We start from the raw sequence: 19,863 nt of genomic DNA on the forward strand, positions 1-19,863 counted from the left end.
TAAATTATTAAAAGCTCGTAAGTGTTTTACAGCGTATAATGTTTCCGTGTTAAAGGGAACTGATTTGGATGCGATATATTTGGACTGATTTGGATCCCATATGTTAAATGCTTCCAAGTTATTTCTATTACCGGGTAAATAGTATTATGATTAGTTTAAAAACTAATCACCCCGACAATTTGTATTTTTAACAGGGTTGGGTTTTTGACGTCAAAAAGTGGTTTTTGACATGACAAGGGTATAATACTGGTTTAAACCGTCAAAAACCCGTCAAAAATGTCAAAAACTGAAGTTTGCCAAGAAAATATATAAACTTCAAAACTACCAACAGTTGCCATGCATTATATTGAAATTTAATTATACTATAGGTAATCAGCAGGTTTTAAAATATTTTTTAATTAAAATTAAGGTAAAATAACAGATTTAAAATCTCAGAAATTTATATTCAAATGCATGTGCAGAAAAATTTTGCACAAAAATTGTTTAAATATTTATATTTAAAATTTTTTTCTTTTTGATACTTAAGAAAATTAAAAGTTTATTACTATGCATTTTTGACATATAAGGAACATATAACTAATATTTATAAGGAACTTACAAGTTATGTTGTATAAATACAAACTTGATACAAGATACAAGTGTATAAAAAAATTTTTTTAATGTTATACCGAATATCTTTATTATCCAGTATGTTAATTTGAATTTAAAAGTAGTTATATTTATGAATAATGATAAATATAATTCATATTGTTTATTATATTTATTTATAATTATTACACTTATCATTTTAAAACAATTTTTATCTCTTAATTTTTTTTTCTCCACTCGTATTAAGAATACAAATAATGCATATCTTGAAAGCAAGAAGTAATTATTCAACAGCTGAATATTTAGATATTCAACAAAACTATATCATATTCAGCAAAATGAATAGGCTGAATATACTGTAAATCGACACTAACTACTCTGTGTATTTAACAGAAAGCACTTAAATTTGTATTGTCTTATGTTAAAAAGATTATTAAGAAGATTTAAAAAACTATTAAAAAGATTTTTCTTTAAAAGAAGATGTCTAATGTACAAAACTGCTAATGTTTATCTTTGAAAATGTCTAATTTTTTGTATAATCTATACCAGTGGTGCGCAAACTTTTTTCGACCGCGACCCCTTTTCTAGAGAGAAAATTTTTGGCGACCCCTAGAGATAAATGTTCACAAATACGATGTATATTTCGAGCATTACTTTCGTTTCCTCGAATAAAAACATCATCATATTTGACTCATATTAATTTTATTTATAATTTTAAGAAAATACTTTTTGTATAACACAAAAATCAGTAAATTGCCCTTTAATGAGATGTATGTGGCTGCAAGTTTCTAATTATCTCATCGATGTTTGGATGTATGTTGCTAATTGCAATTCGCATATCATCTTCAGGTTTTAAACGCGAGTGGTATTTAGTTTTTATTGAAACTAGCTTGCTAAATCCAGTTTCACATAAATACGTTGATGCAAATTGTATTAACACTCTGATGGCATTCTTGCATAAAACGGGATATTGTTTTTCCACGGATAACCAAAATGTTTGGCAAGGCTGAGTCTCAAATTGATTTCGAAGAGTATAATCACTAATCAGATCTATCAATTGCTCTTTCTCACTAATTTGAAGCGTTGAACTGCATATGTCAAAGGAAAATGTATCACGAATCCAACCAAGATCGTTTTCAGGAAAATCCTCGAATCTTCTCGAAAAATTTTTCTTTAACTTTTCAATGTGATTGGAAATGATGTTTTTAAATGTAAATATATCTATATTATTTTCCTTGATAAAATCGTTAAAGCAAGGGAACATGTTGCTGTTGTTTTTATTCAGTTCAGTTTGCCAGAGACTAAACTTATTCTTAAAAGCTTGAATTTTACTGGCTGTAGTTATGATAGTTGAATTCTCACTCTGCAAGCTCAAATTTAAGTCGTTAAGTTTTTCGAAAATATCAACTAAATAGCTCAGCTTCCCTAGCCAAACTTCATTGATCAAACTTGCCAATCTATGTTTCTTTTCGATTTAGAACATGTACACTTCATTTCTCAAATCAAATATCCGTCATAGTATTTTCCCACGTGAAAGCCATCTGACTTCGATGTGTAACAGTAATTTCTCATACGTTAAGCCCATCTCATTGCAAAGTATTGAAAAGAGACGGCTGTTGTGGCTGTTGCATTTAACGTAGTTAATTGAACTAACAGCGTCTTGTAATACGTTGTGCAACTCTTCATCCATATCTTTTGCAACAAGAGCTTTCCGATGAATCATACAGTGATTAAATACCATATGAGGTGCCACCTTCTGAATTAAGCCTCTGAGCCCTTTATTCGAACCTGTTAATGCTGCAGCACCATCAGTACAAACCGCAACACAGTTTGCCCAGGTAAGGGACTTGGTTTCAAAATATTCATTTATTACTTCGAATATTTTTTCTCCAGTTGTTTTTCCTTCCAAATTTTTGCAACATAAAAACGTTTCTGTTATATCTTCATTAAAAATAAACCTAACGTAAATAATTAGTTGTGACATTTTAGCAATATCGGTAGTCTCGTCCAGTTGTAAAGCAAATACAGATGAATTTTGTATGCGTTTTATGACTTCTGACTCGATATTTCGTGACATTTCGAAAATCCAATTGCAATTAAACAATGAGTGATGGCGCTTCACTCTTTATATGTACACTGTATGGTATGCAGCATGCAGGGATAATGCATTTCATAAAAATTTGGCGACCCCCAAAAAACTTCTGGCGACCCCTAGTTTGCGCACCACTGATCTATACTATACACTAAATTTGGTTATAAATAAATTTCTTAATAATATCACTGCAGATTTTCAATAACACATGAAAATGAATACATAACATTACAAAAGATGTGAGTTTTCAAAAGTACAAGATTTTGGTTACTATTCAAAATATAAGTGTTTCTTTAAAATTTTAAACTTATTTTTTCTAGAACATATTTAGAAACACTATCCTTTAAAAAATATATAAATTTTATGTATTAATTAAATTTCACATATGAATATAGGTTTTTGACATTTTCGACATTTTTGACAATGAGGTTTTTGACATGACGGTTTAAACCATGGTTTAAACTGTCAAAAACTGTCACATGTCAAAAACCTGCCAACCCTGATTTTTAAGTATAATATAATTGCTTTTCAATTTTATTAATAATTTAATTTGCATTAATGTTTCATAACTTTAAAAAAAATCATTACAGCTGGTGATTTTGTTGGATATGTGCGAAGTAAAAAACATATCGATGTTTCAAATAGCCTCGGTGCAAAGGACAGTTCTAGGATACATTCTGAAAGAAAAAAAAGGGAAGTTAAAAGTGATGTGCCACCAAAAATTCAATTTTTGTCTACAAACGAAAAGAAAAAAATTCTTGCGAACATACCTTTGGACAACTGTTGCTACAATGGAGGAACATGTATTCGTTCACCTAAACCAGACGGTAAATGTTTTACACATATATATCAACAATAAAATAGTTTAAAAAATATTTGCACACTTTTCATATTTTCGAATCTAAATGGAAATAGTCTACTCTTCAATTTAAATACTTATTAAATTTGTTTCCGTTCTTAAAACTGCTCACTGGCTCGTGCAAATTATACATCAAATTTTACTTGATTATTGCCAACTCGAGAAAAGAAATTCCATCAGTTTTCGGACAATATACGTATTAGTGTTTCATATAATAGTGGGTGGCGTCACCCTCCAGAACTGCTTCAGCCGTCTCTTTCGGATTGTCTCGCACGCAGATTGGTTGATATACTAGACTAGCTCTGTGTGCAAGCTGACACTTTTTTGGAAAAACTAGGTTCTGAAAATATGGAGAAAAAAATACGTCTCCTTTCCTTTCGATTTATGAACAGTGAGCAAACTAAAAAAAACGGACCAGTAGGAATAACTTTTGTTCCAATGATTAGATTTTCACATTCTCGGACTCAAACTTACAGGTTTAAGGAGGTTGCTTCAACTATGCTAATTAATTAGTGCAGACAATATTTTAAGTTACGAAATCAGACACAAAAACGTATTTTCTCCGAATAAACAAATTTTTTTCTGACGGATTAGGATTTCTGACCCCCAAAATATCGGAAGTAGCCCCAATCTGAAAAATATGGTTCATATTATATGGTCAGGAGACCAGTATGTTAATTTTTGCTTAGTTCAATATATCTCGAAAACCTGTTGAGTGAATAGAAAAAGCTTTACACATATCTATAAAATTCATTTATCCGAAGATAATTCCTTGCAAAATATAACTTGCAGCAAGTATTTATTATTTTAATAAATAATATTAATATTAAATAAAATTATCATTACTTTGGACCGCTCTCCTGACCAAACTATTTGGGACCATATTTCCAGATTGCTGTTACCCCTTGAATGCTAGGGGTCAGAAATCCAAATCCGTCAAAAAAAGGTATGTTTGTTCAGAGAAAGTACTTTTTGTGACTGATTTCGTAACTTTAAAAATCGTTAGCATATTTAAGGTCACCCCTTTGAATCGTTAAGAATGACTTGTCGTACTCGATGATCTTATTATTAAATCAAAAGTCATTTGGGTGATCCGTTTTTTATTTTTCCCACTGTACATCTAGGTACTATTACGTTTCTGAAGGGTGGTCAAAACCTCTTTCCACAGTATATACCTATTTCTATGTAAGATATTTATTACTGCAATACCTGTAGTGCCTTTAACAGTACTTAATTAAGCATCAATGATGTTATTAACAGTTTAACGATTTCTTACAGCATCTTGAAACGGAATATTACCTTCATTTCTCTCGCTCAAACGTTAGAACCAAAAAATCATAAACTGAAGAAAAAACATTAATACCAAAACATTAATTTTTATTTTATTAGAATTTAAACAACGTCATGCAACATAAGTAGCTAAAATTCTGCATATTCTAAGAATTTATATACAGAATTGTAAATTTGTCAGTTTAGTAACAATAGGCAATAGAAATTACTCACGCCTAAATTAGATATTATTATTATTGTCATTAGTAGATATTATTTAGTTGCTGCGTTTTTTCATTGGATATTCTTTTAATTTTCATGCTGGTGACTGCTCTCTTGCTTGATATTTCAGTTTTCTTTTACCATTGTGAAGAAAGAATTTCATTGATTTTTTAGCAATATGCAAGCGTAGTACCTATGTAGTATTTTATATAATAAGTTAGATTTTTCTAAAAGCAACTATGCTCCGTTGAAAGAACTGTGTATAGATTATACTGTGAGCATCGATCTGTAAATATGAACTACAACTTTAAATACGAACTACTGTAACTTAATTGATAGTGGAGTTGAATAGATTAAAAGATGTACATTGTCTTGGTCATACAATTATGTAAAATATGTTTGTGAACATTGAGAGGAATTCCGGATCAAATTACGATTTAAAGTTCCGGCACTCTGAGTGCATCATCACAAAATCCACTTTACCAGAAAATCCATTTTTACCGTAAAATATTATACCGTAATTTTTACAGTACTATTTACTTAATTAGAGTGATTTGAGTGATTTTACAGTAATTATTACTGAAAATATTCCTGTATATCAGATTTTTTATTGCATAACATGCTTCCGTAAAAATTTATTTTACAGTATAAAGTACTAGCACCTGAGTACCGAACCATCTTACCGTAATTTGATCCGGAATTTTTTATAGCGTAATCAATATCATTTTTATTAGAGTTATCATTAAGAGTAAAACGCAATTAGGCTTTCACGTCTTCTGATTAAACATTTTCATCCATGTTTAATCCCCAAATTATAGATATTTCTTTTTCCACTTGCAGCTCTTGGCAACTTTCCCACTGCAAAATCAAAGAAAACCGAAAATAAATGTGTATGTCCTCCTCAGTTTACCGGAAATCTTTGTGAAACCGAACTGGACAAATGCTTTAATCAGTGCCATGAACATGAAGAATGCGAATACCACGAAGGACAATGGACATGCTCATGCACTCAAAATTACGTGAGGGAAGTGGATGATTGTATACGTAAGATGTTTAATCTGGAAACTTAAAATGATTTCCAAAAATAAAATCTCAAATATATGAAATGTAAATGTAAGTTTAAAGGTAACAAAACCTATGATATTTCAAAATATCATTGTTTTTCTAAAATTAACTCTAAAAGAAAAATAATTCATGAGGTAGCAAGTGCATTAATTAAATCAAAGAAATGTTTGAGTTTTCTCAACTTAAGGAAAAGATAGATATTTTGAGGATGTTTTTCACATGATGGTTACTCGTTGCTGCAGATAATAAACAACATCTAGTTCAAGAAAATAATGACAGAAAGAAAAGGAGCTAAACAAGAGGTGTCTCTTCAATATTTCAACAACATTTAACTCTTTGCAATATTTTACTGATTTCAAAATTAACTGAAAAATTTAACGCCTTTAAAAAAATTAAAGAAACATCAAAAATAAAATGGTTGTTTCAGAGGGGTTGGTTCAGATAAATCCAAATCTTTATACCAAAGTGCAGTGTTTCTTATAAGGTGTTCCACGGAACCCCAGGGTTCAATGGAAGGGTCACAGAGGGTTTCCAGAGTTAAGATTTATTCATGATGGATGCTGAAACCAGACAGCTGGCGACTATACGCTTATAATTGATAGACATAAGTTTTATAATTGCTAGTCTACCATATAGATGTCACATTTATTAATAGATTGAAAGGTACTACCGCATTTGCAATGTAACTTGATGAAAGTACAGACATCGTCGGACAGTCAATTTTGCTCATTTTTGTGAGATATCCTTTTGGACGATCCATCGAGGAAGATTTGTTTCACTGAACACTTTTACAAACCAACACAATAAAGAAAATAAATTCTCATTGATATTTGCTTAAATAAACCCCATATTGGTGTATGAATTAAATGTATTGATGTATGCAGCGATAGGTCTAAATTATGATTGTTAAAATGAAAGAGACAGTGTCAATAATGAGTAACGTTGTCTCGTATTGCGTAAAATGTCCTTTGACTTAACCCCATGAGCACCATTGTTTCAAAAATATAAAGAATAGTAACTTATTCTTGGCATTCATTTTGCAAAATTAGAGGGTTCGTGCACACCTGCCCAGGGCCGCCTCGAAAGAATGCCTTCTTTCGAGGCGTCCCTGACCTGCCCCCAAAAATACATTTGAAATATTATCGTTGAAAAAAAAAACATTTCATGCTCAAGTACACTTTGCAAAAAACTTGAAGTTCATTCCACAACTTGAGCACTAGCCACAGTACCTGTCGAGAATTCCCACTATAACTGTCTTCTGCGCATGTTGTTTTGGTGCGCCCACAGCGCCACCAGTTGATGTTAATATCTCGATCTGAGAACAAGCATGTTTAGCTCCGTACGATAATTAGATGTTTAATTGTTTATCTTCTTTTGTTTGTTATATTTCGTTATTAAAGTGATTGTCTATAAACATGTTAGAGTCTTTTATGACTGAGCAATTGATATTTATTACCCTCCAAAATGTGGCAGTCCTGGAGAACGGGGTAAGTAGCACTTACCTTAATTAATATAGAAATAGTTTTCTTCAGTTTTTGCTTAAAAATTGACATTTGGCGCCCGAACAGGGACTGCCATTAAACGGTAATAAACTATTATTGACATTTATTGACTTTTACCTGATAACGAAATCTTGCATGTTTGAAGTAAGACATTAAACACCAATGTAAAGAAATTGAGATTAGCAATTAAGAATAACTATAAATTGACTCACACTTACAGAATGTCTGAAGAAGAATTGAATAAATTAAAACGGAAACGCGGCTTTGTAAGAGCTTCGGTGACAAAGATGATTACTAAAATCGAAACTGACATTCTAAAACCGGACATAAGTGTGGAAGATCTCGAAGAATCACTCGAACTTTTTGGTGAAAAAAGCGAGGAATTAAAAAATATTGATTCTCAGATTGAGGGCTTAATCAAAATCGAGGATATGGAAGAGGAATTTAACTGTATAGAAGAGTACAAAGAAAAAATAACTAAAACAAAATTTAGAACATTAAGATTTATTAAGAATTTAAACAAAGAACTTGATTTAAATAATTCCTTTCAAGAAGCTAATATTTCTCTAAATAGTCCCAATCAGAGTGACATTCAAACCATTGAAAGGGAACGCATAAAGTTACCTAAATTAACTATTCCTAAGTACTACGGAGAAATTTCTGAATGGTTAAATTTTTGGAATTGTTTCAATTCGTCAATTAATGAGAATAAGAACCTCAGTAAACTTGATAAATTCATTTATTTGAGATCATTTTAGGAGGTCCTGCGTTTAATGTGATTGATGGTTTAGAATTAACCGCGGAACATTATGATCACGCTATTGATTTATTAAAGCAACAATTTGGCGATACAAATATTTTGATTAATGTACACATTGAAAACCTACTCCATACATGCCCATTAAAAAACTCTAATGACGTAAAAAACTTCAGGAACATTTTTAATCACATACAAAAGAACATTAGAAGTTTAGAAAGTTTATCTGTTAAAAAAGATAGCTATTCGAACATTCTAGTTCCCATTTTAACCAAATTGTTGCCCCGTGATCTACTACTAGAATTCAACAAAAGAACAAAAAATCCTCTTGTTTCTGAAATTGATGAGCTAATCGATTTTTTATCATCTCAATTAAAAGCCAGAGAAATGACTTTCTTAAATATGAATACTTCTGTTTCGGAAATCAAAACACATGTTAGAATGAATCATCACATTACTGAGAAGGAGTGTAGGCGCCAGCCATCGGCTTCTGCATTAATTAATGAGTGTTTTGAAGATCGGAAGAATGAGAAAGAGACTTGTCTATTTTGTAAATCTCATAAACATTACTCGGCTTCTTGCACGAATAATAATTTGAGTTTGGAAGAAAAAATAGACATTTGTAAGCGGTCTGGCTCTTGTTTCCGATGCTTAAATGATAAAATTAAAAAAAGACACCTTTCCTCTACTTGTAAGGCTATCGTTAAATGTGAGATATGTTCCGGCAGACACGTCAGTATAATGTGTATGGGGAAAAGAAAAATAAATTCGATAGAAACAGGGGGGAAGGGGAATAATTCTGATCTTTCTCAAATGAAACCTGATACTGCCTGTGCTTTAAGTAACTCTTCTAGTAGAGAAAAAATAATGTTGCAAACTCTCATTGTAAGTGTTTCGGGAGGTAAACAAAAACATTTGATTAGGGTGATTATTGATACTGGATCTTCTTGTAGTTATATATCGGAATTTGCCGCGCGTAAGTTAAAATTAAAGAGTCTTGGGCAGGAAACAGTTGTGCATGGATTGTTCGGGGGGTTAAAGAAAAAAGAATCACATAAAAATTACACGATTAATTTAAGTAATGTGGACAATAGTTTTACTTACACATTAAATGTACTGGAACAAAAGACAATTTGTACCCCGATTCCAAAATTGGACAATAGGGAAATTATGAAGGAATTAAAAGGGCACGGAATTTATCCTAGTGACGTAACCGTGAATGAAACTTTATGTTTATTTGATAAGCATGCTAATGAAATTCACGGATTAATAGGTGCGGATTATGCTGGAGATTTATTTACTGGAGAAATTAAAAATATAACGAATGGCCTTGTCGCGATGAATACGCATTTCGGTTGGACCTTAATGGGAAGAACTGGAGAAAGTCCTGTAACGAATGAAGTGCTTTTATCACTTCATGTTACTGACTTAAATATTTGTGACTTATGGTCACTTGATTCTCTGGGAATTACGGAACCGAATATTTCTCAAACGAGATCAGAAATTGAGGAAGCCGCGAAAGATCATTTTGTTCGGTCGTTAAGAAGGGATGGAGAAGGTAGGTACGAAGTGTCACTCCCATGGTTGGAGGTTCATCCTGAATTACCGGACAATCGAAACCTTGCCGAAAAGCGGTTAAAGTCTTGCGTAAAGGCGTTACAAAAACGAAACTGTTTACATGAATATGAAAACGTCTTCAGAGATTGGGTAGCCGAAAAAATTATTGAACCCGTTGATTCAGAGGAACTGACAAAAGATAAAGGTCATTATTTACCGCATAGACCAGTATTTAAAGAGAACTCCACAACTAAAATCCGACCGGTTTTTGATGCGTCTGCTAAGGAAAGAAATTCTGTGTCGCTGAACGATTGCGTTGAGAAAGGGCCGAATAATTTAGAACTGATCCCCAAACTCATTAACAGATTTCGTCAGGGGAAATTTGGGGTAATATCGGACATTCGTCGAGCTTTCCAACAAATAAACGTTGCTCCCTCAGACAAGAAATTTCTGCGGTTCCTATGGTGGGAGGGAGGTGATCCAGGGAAACTTATTGTTTATTCACATTGCCGTGTAGTTTTCGGCGTAAATGCAAGCCCATTTTTACTCGCCGCGACTATAAATTATCATTTAGAGAATGTAGATGAAACCAAGAGAGACATAGCTTTAAAACTTAAAGATTCCATGTATGTAGACAATTGTGTTGCAAGTGTGAACACTATTGAGGAGTTAAATTCTTTCATTACGGTGTCTAAAGAATTAATGGCTTCAGCACAATTTGACCTAAGGGATTGGAAACATAATCGGCCAGATAGTGATGAGGAAACCTCAATTTTGAACTTGTCTGGAGATAACTATAAAGAAATCGTTTCAGTATTGGGCCTTAAATGGAATTTATACAGGGATACTTTATCTTGTGAGATAAATGAGGAAAATGAACCCATTCCGAGTAAACGAAATGTATTATCTATGTTAAGCCGAATTTTTGACCCTATTGGGTTTACAAGTCCTGTCACACTAGTTCCTAAATTAATCTTGCAGGAATGTTGGAAGGAGAAAATTAATTGGGATACAGGACTTCCGGATAATCTGAGGAATAAATTTCTAAAGTGGGCTAATGAATTAAAATATCTGAACGAAATAGAAATCCCTAGAAAAACACCTGATCTAGATGAAAATTCTACTCTGCATGTCTTCGTAGACGCGAGCAAATCGGCTTACGCGGCTTCAATTTTTATTAGAAATGTTAAAGGGGGAATAGTTAACTGTCAACTCTTACAGGCTAAATCCAAGGTAGCACCCCTAAAATCGATAACAATTCCTAGATTAGAAATTCTCGCGTGTACCATTGGAGCCAGGCTCGCTTACACTGTAAGAGATGATTTGAATATGAAGAATGTGCAAACCTTTTTCTACACTGACTCAATGAACGCTTTATACTGGATTAAAAAGCAAGATAACTGGGCCACTTTTGTTGCTAACAGAGTCAATGAAATTCGAAAACTTACGGATCCGGAGGCTTGGCGACATATTCAAGGAAAGTATAATCCCGCAGATTTGCCCTCGCGGGGATGTAATTCTAAAGATTTATTGAAATCCCATTGGTGGGAGGGCCCCCAATGGTTAAAACTGCCATTCGAGAATTGGCCAGCTAGTGAACTTTCTCCGGATATTGAAGTAGTTCTTTCAGAAAGAAAACGGACTATATCCTCAGCCACAAATTTAACAACTAATACCTTTGAAATCTTCCGAAATGTGTCTTCCTTCAATAAAATTGTGAGAATCATGGCTTACGTCATCCGATTTTATAAAAATACTCTAAGAAATCATAGTGATAGAAAGAAGGGAAAATTGGAGGTAGAAGAGATCGAAGCATCTGAGAAGTTCGTTTTGAAAGAAATTCAAAGTGAATCTTTTAATGGAAAGATAAATTTTCGAACTGTGAAAGACAGCGATGGTCTCTTACGAGTTGAGACAAGAATAACATCGAGAAAAGACTTAGAAACTTTTAGATTCCCTATATTATTGCCTAGCAAGCATGATTTGGTGGAAAAATTAATAATGGACAAACATATTGAACTGAAACATGCCGGTGTTCAAACTTTGATGTCTCACCTCAGAGAGTCGTTTTGGATCATTAAAACCAGAAAGACAATTCGAAGCGTCGTAAGAAATTGCGTCAAGTGCAAAAGATTCTCGGTTAAACCATTGGAAGCCGTAAGCATTCCACTCCCAGAAGATCGAGTCAGAGACGCAGCTATTTTTGAAATTATAGGTGTCGACCTGTGCGGACCTCTGCTTTTAAAAGGAGATAGAAAATGCTGGGTGGTACTCTTCACTTGTGCCATCTACCGAGCGGTGCACCTCGAAGTAGTATCGTCCCTGTCAACAGATTGCTTCATCTTGGCCCTTCGCCGATTTATTGCTCGCAGAGGACACCCGTCCACAGTATACTCTGACAATGGGACAAATCTTGTGGGAACGGCAAATCTTTTGAAGAACATTAATTGGAACGAAATTGAAGACTTTGCTTCAAGGAAACGAATTTCATGGAAATTTAATCCTCCCTCTGCCCCTTGGTGGGGAGGCTTCTTCGAAAGATTAATAGGAGTTTTGAAAGGCATCCTGAGAAAGGTTCTAGGACGAGCTTGTTTGAATGAAGAAGAGTTAGCTACAGTATTATGCGACGCGGAAAGTTTAATTAATTCCCGTCCTATAACGTATCTTTCAGAAGATCCCAAAGATCTGTCAGCGCTCACGCCATCCATGTTTCTTCAGGAAATTAAAGAAATTGGTGTTCCTGAACTTGACCTAATTGATTAAAAAAAAATTGAACAAAAGATATTCTTATCGGTTAAAATTGCGACAAGACCTGCGAAACCGATTCAGAATTGAATATCTAGGTTTGCTTAAAGATAATTCTAAAATTAAAAGGGAGTCGTCTATCAAAGAAGGAGATCTTGTGCTAATCGGAGATTCCAACCATAAAAGAATACTCTGGCCATTGGCCAAAGTTGAAAGGACTTATCCAGGAAAGGATGGGAGAATCCGTTTAGTGGAACTTAAGACCCAATCTGGGAAACTATTAAGACCTATACAAAGACTTTTTCCGCTGGAAGTGTAACCATTTTGCTAATAATTTTATTTGTTTAGTTTTTTTCAGATGGACCATATAGACTAAGAATTCTGTTTGGATTCGAAAATATTTCTTCGAATCCAAAGGTGGGAGATTGTCGAGAATTCCCACTATAACTGTCTTCTGCGCATGTTGTTTTGGTGCGCCCACAGCGCCACCAGTTGATGTTAATATCTCGATCTGAGAACAAGCATGTTTAGCTCCGTACGATAATTAGATGTTTAATTGTTTATCTTCTTTTGTTTGTTATATTTCGTTATTAAAGTGATTGTCTATAAACATGTTAGAGTCTTTTATGACTGAGCAATTGATATTTATTACCCTCCAAAATGTGGCAGTCCTGGAGAACGGGGTAAGTAGCACTTACCTTAATTAATATAGAAATAGTTTTCTTCAGTTTTTGCTTAAAAATTGACAGTACCCATCGTCATTTTCTGGATCCGTTAATATATTTGTTTTAGATAGGCAAGGTAAGAAATATAGATTTAGATTGAATCTGAGGCAAAAAAAAAAAAAGATTAAATAAGATCTTTAGGGACTCCCTAAGTTATAGAACCGGTATTTAGTTGAAGAAAGCAAATTCCTATAGATGTCTCCATAGGATAAATGAGATTAAATTATACTTAAGTTGAATATGATAAATGCCATTGAACTGTATATGAGTAATTAATAAAATGCCAAATAAATTGTATTTCAGTAATCACATAAGTAACTTACTTTTTATAAAACTTTATTTAATAAACAGTCCTGGTGTGTGAATCTTTTGACAATCGTTTCTCCCTGCACTCTGCGTTTTTTAAAACATTGTTATTAATGAATATAGTTTTCTAATACTTTCAGAAATGTCTGGAAGCAATCAGACATCATAAATTATCCTTTTTTTATCTTTGCGTCACAATAAAACTGGCTAAATGTGTTAACGGAAATTATCTTTCACCTCCATGACCAATTTGAAATTTAAAAGAAAGAAAAATTTAGTTCAGGCAAGCCTAGAGTAAGCGATGAAATTTCAATTATTCAACAACAAAAAAAAAAACTCAGAACATTTAAATACAAACAAATTATTCGAAGAGAACTTCTCCATTGCGTAATCTTGAGTTATCTTCTCATAAATTATTTTCTTTTCTATATTTTAAAAATTTCGTTTCAGTATTTGAAACTTCAGGCTTACTCTAAGCTTGTCTGAACTCACTTTTTCTATACCTTAAGTTTTAAATTAGATATGGAGGAGAAACAAAATTTACGACCAAACGTTTTTCACCATGTTATAGCTTCTTCTCAGTTTCCATGTAATTTCCGTCATGCATGGGATTTTTTTCCATAAACTCTAAAAATCACTGCTTAATATTTAATTAATCAAAAATCATAAACGCGATTAAAAAAAATCCATTATTCTAGATTATATTTACATTTCACGTTTTCAAGCAAATCGGATTAAAATTAAAAAGTGTTATAGTGTCTGCTAATGTGAAAAATGCTGTTTTGAGAAATCGTTATTTAAAGTTTAGAAAATCTTAAACAAGCGTCAATGCAAAAAGCGCGATGTAGCTTTTTCACAAATAAGTGCTTCAATTTAAACTATAAGAGCGATGTATTTTTACACGTGCCTACTATTGAATAATCTAAAAATAAAAATGAGAGGAAGGGAATTTTTTAAACTTTCACAGAATTGATAGATAATTTATGTAATATAATATTCAAATATAATTAGAAGTAAAAATAATAATAATAATAATTTTAATATAAATGAGAAGTGTATGGAATAATTTTTATTGTGTATGGAAATATACTTATCTATATATACAGGAATCAATTCCCATAAGATTTTCTTCAACTTTCATAAAATTATGCTCTCATTCATATAGAAACTAAACCTATATTTATGGAAAACTCTTTTAATTTCTCAAAGGAAAATAAATAGGATTCGATTTCATTTTTAAAATATGTTTGCTATATTTTAAAAATGTATTATTGTAAATTGTTCTCTAAATGGGCATTATTTGCAAGCATATTTTGCACACGTTCTTACTGAAGAAAAACTAAGCAGTTTGTTAGAAAAACAAAGCCAATTCTTTGAACTAAAACTTCTACTTTTATATGAATAAATAATAATACGAGAACGAAATATATCCTGCTTATCCTTTGACATGTTCTAAAGTTACTTTTTTTCAAGTTTTTCCTGAAAAATAACTGCATTCAAGAAAATATGCTACCGTGAAATTTTGTTTTCCATAAGATAATGTAGAAATGCATAATCCAAAACTTATTAGTTTTTAACGAAATGATTTTTTTTTTCCAGCTAAAGTAACTTGTGAAGAATTTCCTTGTTTAAATGGTGCTGAATGCGAAGATACGGATGATGATTATTTTGTTTGTCTTTGTTCGCTAGGATTCATGGGACGTCTTTGTGACATACGTATGCTTAAAAACATTCAACATATTTTTTATGAAGTTTGTTTTTGTTCAGAACTTAAAAAATTCTGTCATCTTATTTCACTGGCAATATAGTTTATTATCTTAATAGCTTTATAAAGTTCTGAATTAGCATAAAATGCGGTGTTAAATTTTTATAAAGAGCAGTACCTCGTCTAAATTTCATAAAATGTCATTGATTTAAAGAGGCAAATGTCGTAACATAACTAATTGAAATAAACATAAATATAATATTTCTGAAATTACTAGTGGGCAAAGCAAAGTTCAGCTGATCCCTCTGTAAAATTCATTTACTAAAAAATAAAAGCTTGAAATTGTGTATAAATTCTCTAAAAAAGTTAAATTTTCCAATTCTCTTGTGTATAAATTCTCTATCTAAATTCTTCTTTTTGAAAGCCTAAGAAATCAGAAAAAAACTTTCACTTCTAAGCGACAGCAAAAAATAAATTAAAACTGGTTAAAAAATAATAATAAAAAATTATAAAAACTTATTTTTTATTATTTTGCGAAGTAAAATTCAGTACCAATTATCATACTTTCATTTTTACTTTCTAAATAATGTTAGCAATCAAATACTAATTATTAAATAATTTAACTTCCCGATTTCTAGTAAAATATTTTTCGAAACTAATGACACAGAACTGTAATAAGATGAGGTGAAAGTTACATAACCATCAAACATGTAAACTAACAAGCAAATGGTACCAAATGGAAGCAATCTTAATATCAAGCAAAAAAAAAATTAACTTTTGAGATATTGTTACCGCCATTTCAGAAATTTCTTAAGTCTTTCCAAAAAAAACATCCTGCATTAAAATATCAAATATTTCACCAAACCTATAATCTCTCAGTGGTACCAAAGAAAGGAATGCGCTTCTTTTTGTCGAAGCTGAGTAAGACCATAAATTTATTGTAAGCTTTTAAAGTGATTTATATTAATAATTTAAAGTTTTTCCCTTTCTTTTTTACTTTTTTTTGTAAAAATATGTAATAATTATTTTTTATTAAATATTTTAATCATATTTGCTTATTAGCATTCTAACTCTTTATTTTCAATTTTTATTTTTCAAATGCTTCATTCACCACAGATCGTAATTTTAACTTGAACCAGAGTACGATCAATCTCCAATCTAGTACCCCTAGAAGCATAATTTGTTATGGGAACATGGAGGACTTTGTGCCCGGACAGATTCAAAGTTCACCAATCACCATTTTACTACACGGGAAACCTTCGGCCGGCTGGATTCGCCCTGCCAACCAGGCTATCCTTGCCATGTGTTTGTATATTAAAACACACAATAGAATCAGAAAAGTAAAAGAAAATAAAAAATTTTAATAAGAGAACGTAAGGTTCTCATTAGGGTTCATTCCTTTACGATGGAGAATAGCGACATTTCAAAATAAAGAATAATTATCATAAGATAAAAAGTCATTCTTTATAATGCGTCTATGTCCTTAAAAAATCGGGAAAAAATGCAATTGAAAATAATTTTATGATATCCTAATTTCAATAGAAATACAATAGTTTTTAACAGCTTAAATAACATTTTAGAAACTATAAAGCTATCTGGCTATCGAATAACATTTATAGAAATAGAATAACATTTTTAGAAATAGAATAACATTTTTAGAAATAGAATAACATTTTTAGAAATATCTTAAATATCATGCAAATGGCACTTAAAATAAAAAAAAAAATAATTTTCAAGAAAATTAAACTTAATTAGAAAAACTTGAAAATTTTAAATACATTTTTTTATATTTTGTCATATAACCCAAATGATTTCAAATATGTAATATATTTAAAAGATAAAAATGTCATAATGATAATAAAAATGACATTTAAAATAAAAAAGTAATCTGAAAGCTGCCTTTTTTATACCATTATAACTTATAATCTGAATATCTCATTTCCTACACTGCAAAAACAATATCGTTTAAAAAGTGTCTTTGCCCATTAAAATTCACGAGCAATCACATTACTTTGCAAAATTATACGAAAACTCATAAGTTAACTGGCATGTTCATTTTGGCTGACTGTGGATTTTAAGCAGTTATATGTAGGCAACAGACAAAACTCAAATTAATTATTTAATTTTTGCATTTTGTTAAATGTGTCTTATTGACTTACTAGAATGAAAATGCTTTCTATCAAAACAAAAGTTGACAAGAAAAATTTAAAAGAAGTTTTAAAATAATACGTAATATTTGTTTTAATTCTTTTTTCTTTTTTTTTATTAAATAACATCAGGCATTAGATGACACTGGTAGAAAGAACATTAATTATTTGACAAAATGTTTTAAAAAAAAGTAATAAATATTTTTTTTTTTTTTAAAAAGTCTCAGCGGAACTTTGATTTCTCTTTCTTTAACCATTTATGTTCTTAATTAGCAGGTTGTAATGAATTTCGAGAAGTAAAATTAAATCCGTTCTTTCTTAAAATCTCGTTAATTAGCTCCACCATTTCTTTTCAGAATGTTTCAAATACTTTTTTTTAATGGAATGTTAAAATTAAAAAGGATGTTATTTAAAGTTTAGAGTTTGTAGGAAAGTAAAACTAACTTTCTATTCCAGCTGAAATAGACATTTTCGTTTAAACAATTTTTATTATGAGGAAGAAAATATATAAAAATTCTGCTTTATGCTGTGTTCCTTTTCTTTGTTCCATCCTAATTATAAGGTGAAAAGCTAAAGAAAATTTTAAATTGAACACTGAACAGTAATGATTATCATTTAAATCATAAACAACGACTTCAATGAAAGGTTTACTTTCTGTCAACAAGCAATAACGCAACTGTTTCTGGGTCTATTTCTAAAAAAAAATTTGAGGAAAGAAACTTCAAAGAGAGAACATAAAAAAAAGAAAATTAGGAGTGTTGTGGAACAAATAACTAAGAAAATGCAGTCTTTTATAACAGTCACCCTTAATACATATTTTTCGAATCAATGTTGGAAAAAGTTAAAAAAAAACATGCCTCTCAGGATATAAGTTAATATTAAAGCAAGGGAAAAAAAACTACCGAAATCTAACGAATCACTACTGAAAAAGGTAGTACTGAAAATATCAAAACCCTTTTGATTGCTGGAAAAAGAAGAAAGAAGTTACGCAATTATTAAAAGCATTTCCAGGTTTCATCAGACAATCAAGCTGGTTTTGATGTTTATCACCTCGATGCTCATTTTTAAATTTATAAGTAGAATTTTCTACTAAAGAAAAAGTATTTTTAAGTATGTCTGTCGTGAAAATAAATATTTGTTAAATTTCAACACAATCTGGAAATCTCAAAAAAGAAAGAAAAAAAAAAAAATTTAAAAAAAAAAAAAAAAAATATTTATATATATATATATATATATATATATATATATATATATATATATATATATATATATATATATATATATATATATATATATATATATATATATATATATATATATATATATATATATATATATATACAAGCTTCAATTAATCTTTTTATGTTATTTCTTTTCTGTAAATTCTTTTCTATTTTATTTTATTATTCTAATCGAAATACTTTCTCGCACTTTTAAATTCACATCCTGTCCTTAAATCTATTTTTTGCTCAAGCATGCATTAAAAGTAAGACATTTTTCCCTTTACTCTTTCGTGGGAATCGCGACCTTTTTAATAAACCAATTGTAATTACTAAGATTTCCCTCTTTAAATTGAGATATTTATGGATTTTCTTTGCAAGATTTTCCCTAACATATAGGCTGAAGCACGTTGAAATCTTCTTCTCTGGTTATTCATCTGAAAATGATTAAATAAAATTAAATTGCTCATTTTTGAAATTCTGTGCCTGTTTTCCTGCTCGCCCGACTGTCTTTCACTATATCTACCACTACCTCGTAATAACAACCGAATGAGATCTACACATTTTCTAAGACGAAACTAAAGATGCCGAGGAAAGAGAGAATGCATGTGTCCACTCTGTTTTAATATAGAGAGGCTATTCAAATATTACACGAGCACATAAAGGGGAGGAGCTTGTGATTTGCTTATTTTTTGATGACAAAGGGAGAAGGAGGGGTATGAGCAAATGCTTCATCAGACATTAAAATCTCCTTACATAAAAAATTTTCTTAGAAAGCAAAATAAAAAATTTAACCAAAAAAATTACAAGTGGAAAACTTTCAAATTTAGTATGAAAGTTAAATTTGGGGGAAGAAAAAAAAATTTCTTCGAAAAGTTTCAGAGGTCAACAATTTTGAACACAAAAAAAAAAAAACAGGAAAGATTCCTAAATAATATTCGACTCAAAATATTGTAATGGGAATTAAATAATAATTAATAATATGAATTAATTAATAAATAATAATATGAATTAATTAAATTACATAAATGTAATTTGTTTTATGCAAAAACTTTATAATATCTTTAATAAAATGATTTGCTGAATTCCCAGCTCTCAAGAGCC

At 30.9% G+C, this 19,863-nt stretch overlaps 1 protein-coding gene across 1 annotated transcript; it reads left to right on the forward strand.

The window, feature by feature from the left end:
- Positions 1-9,524: 9,524 nt before the first annotated feature.
- On the forward strand, positions 9,525-12,674 carry LOC147815826 (uncharacterized). Its single transcript, XM_087156603.1, has one exon. The coding sequence runs from the start codon at positions 9,525-9,527 to the stop codon at positions 12,672-12,674; it is 3,150 nt and encodes a 1,049-aa protein (XP_087012729.1).
- Positions 12,675-19,863: the final 7,189 nt, after the last annotated feature.

This window comes from Parasteatoda tepidariorum, chromosome 2 (assembly GCF_982258835.1).
Source record: "Parasteatoda tepidariorum strain Cologne lab strain chromosome 2, Ptep-v5.0, whole genome shotgun sequence".
NCBI classification, from domain to species: domain Eukaryota; kingdom Metazoa; phylum Arthropoda; class Arachnida; order Araneae; family Theridiidae; genus Parasteatoda; species Parasteatoda tepidariorum.

Bases quoted from the DNA above. Each gene is read 5' to 3' on its own strand.
- LOC147815826 (XM_087156603.1), top strand. From the start codon at position 9,525: ATGAAGGAATTAAAAGGGCACGGAATTTATCCTAGTGACGTAACCGTG.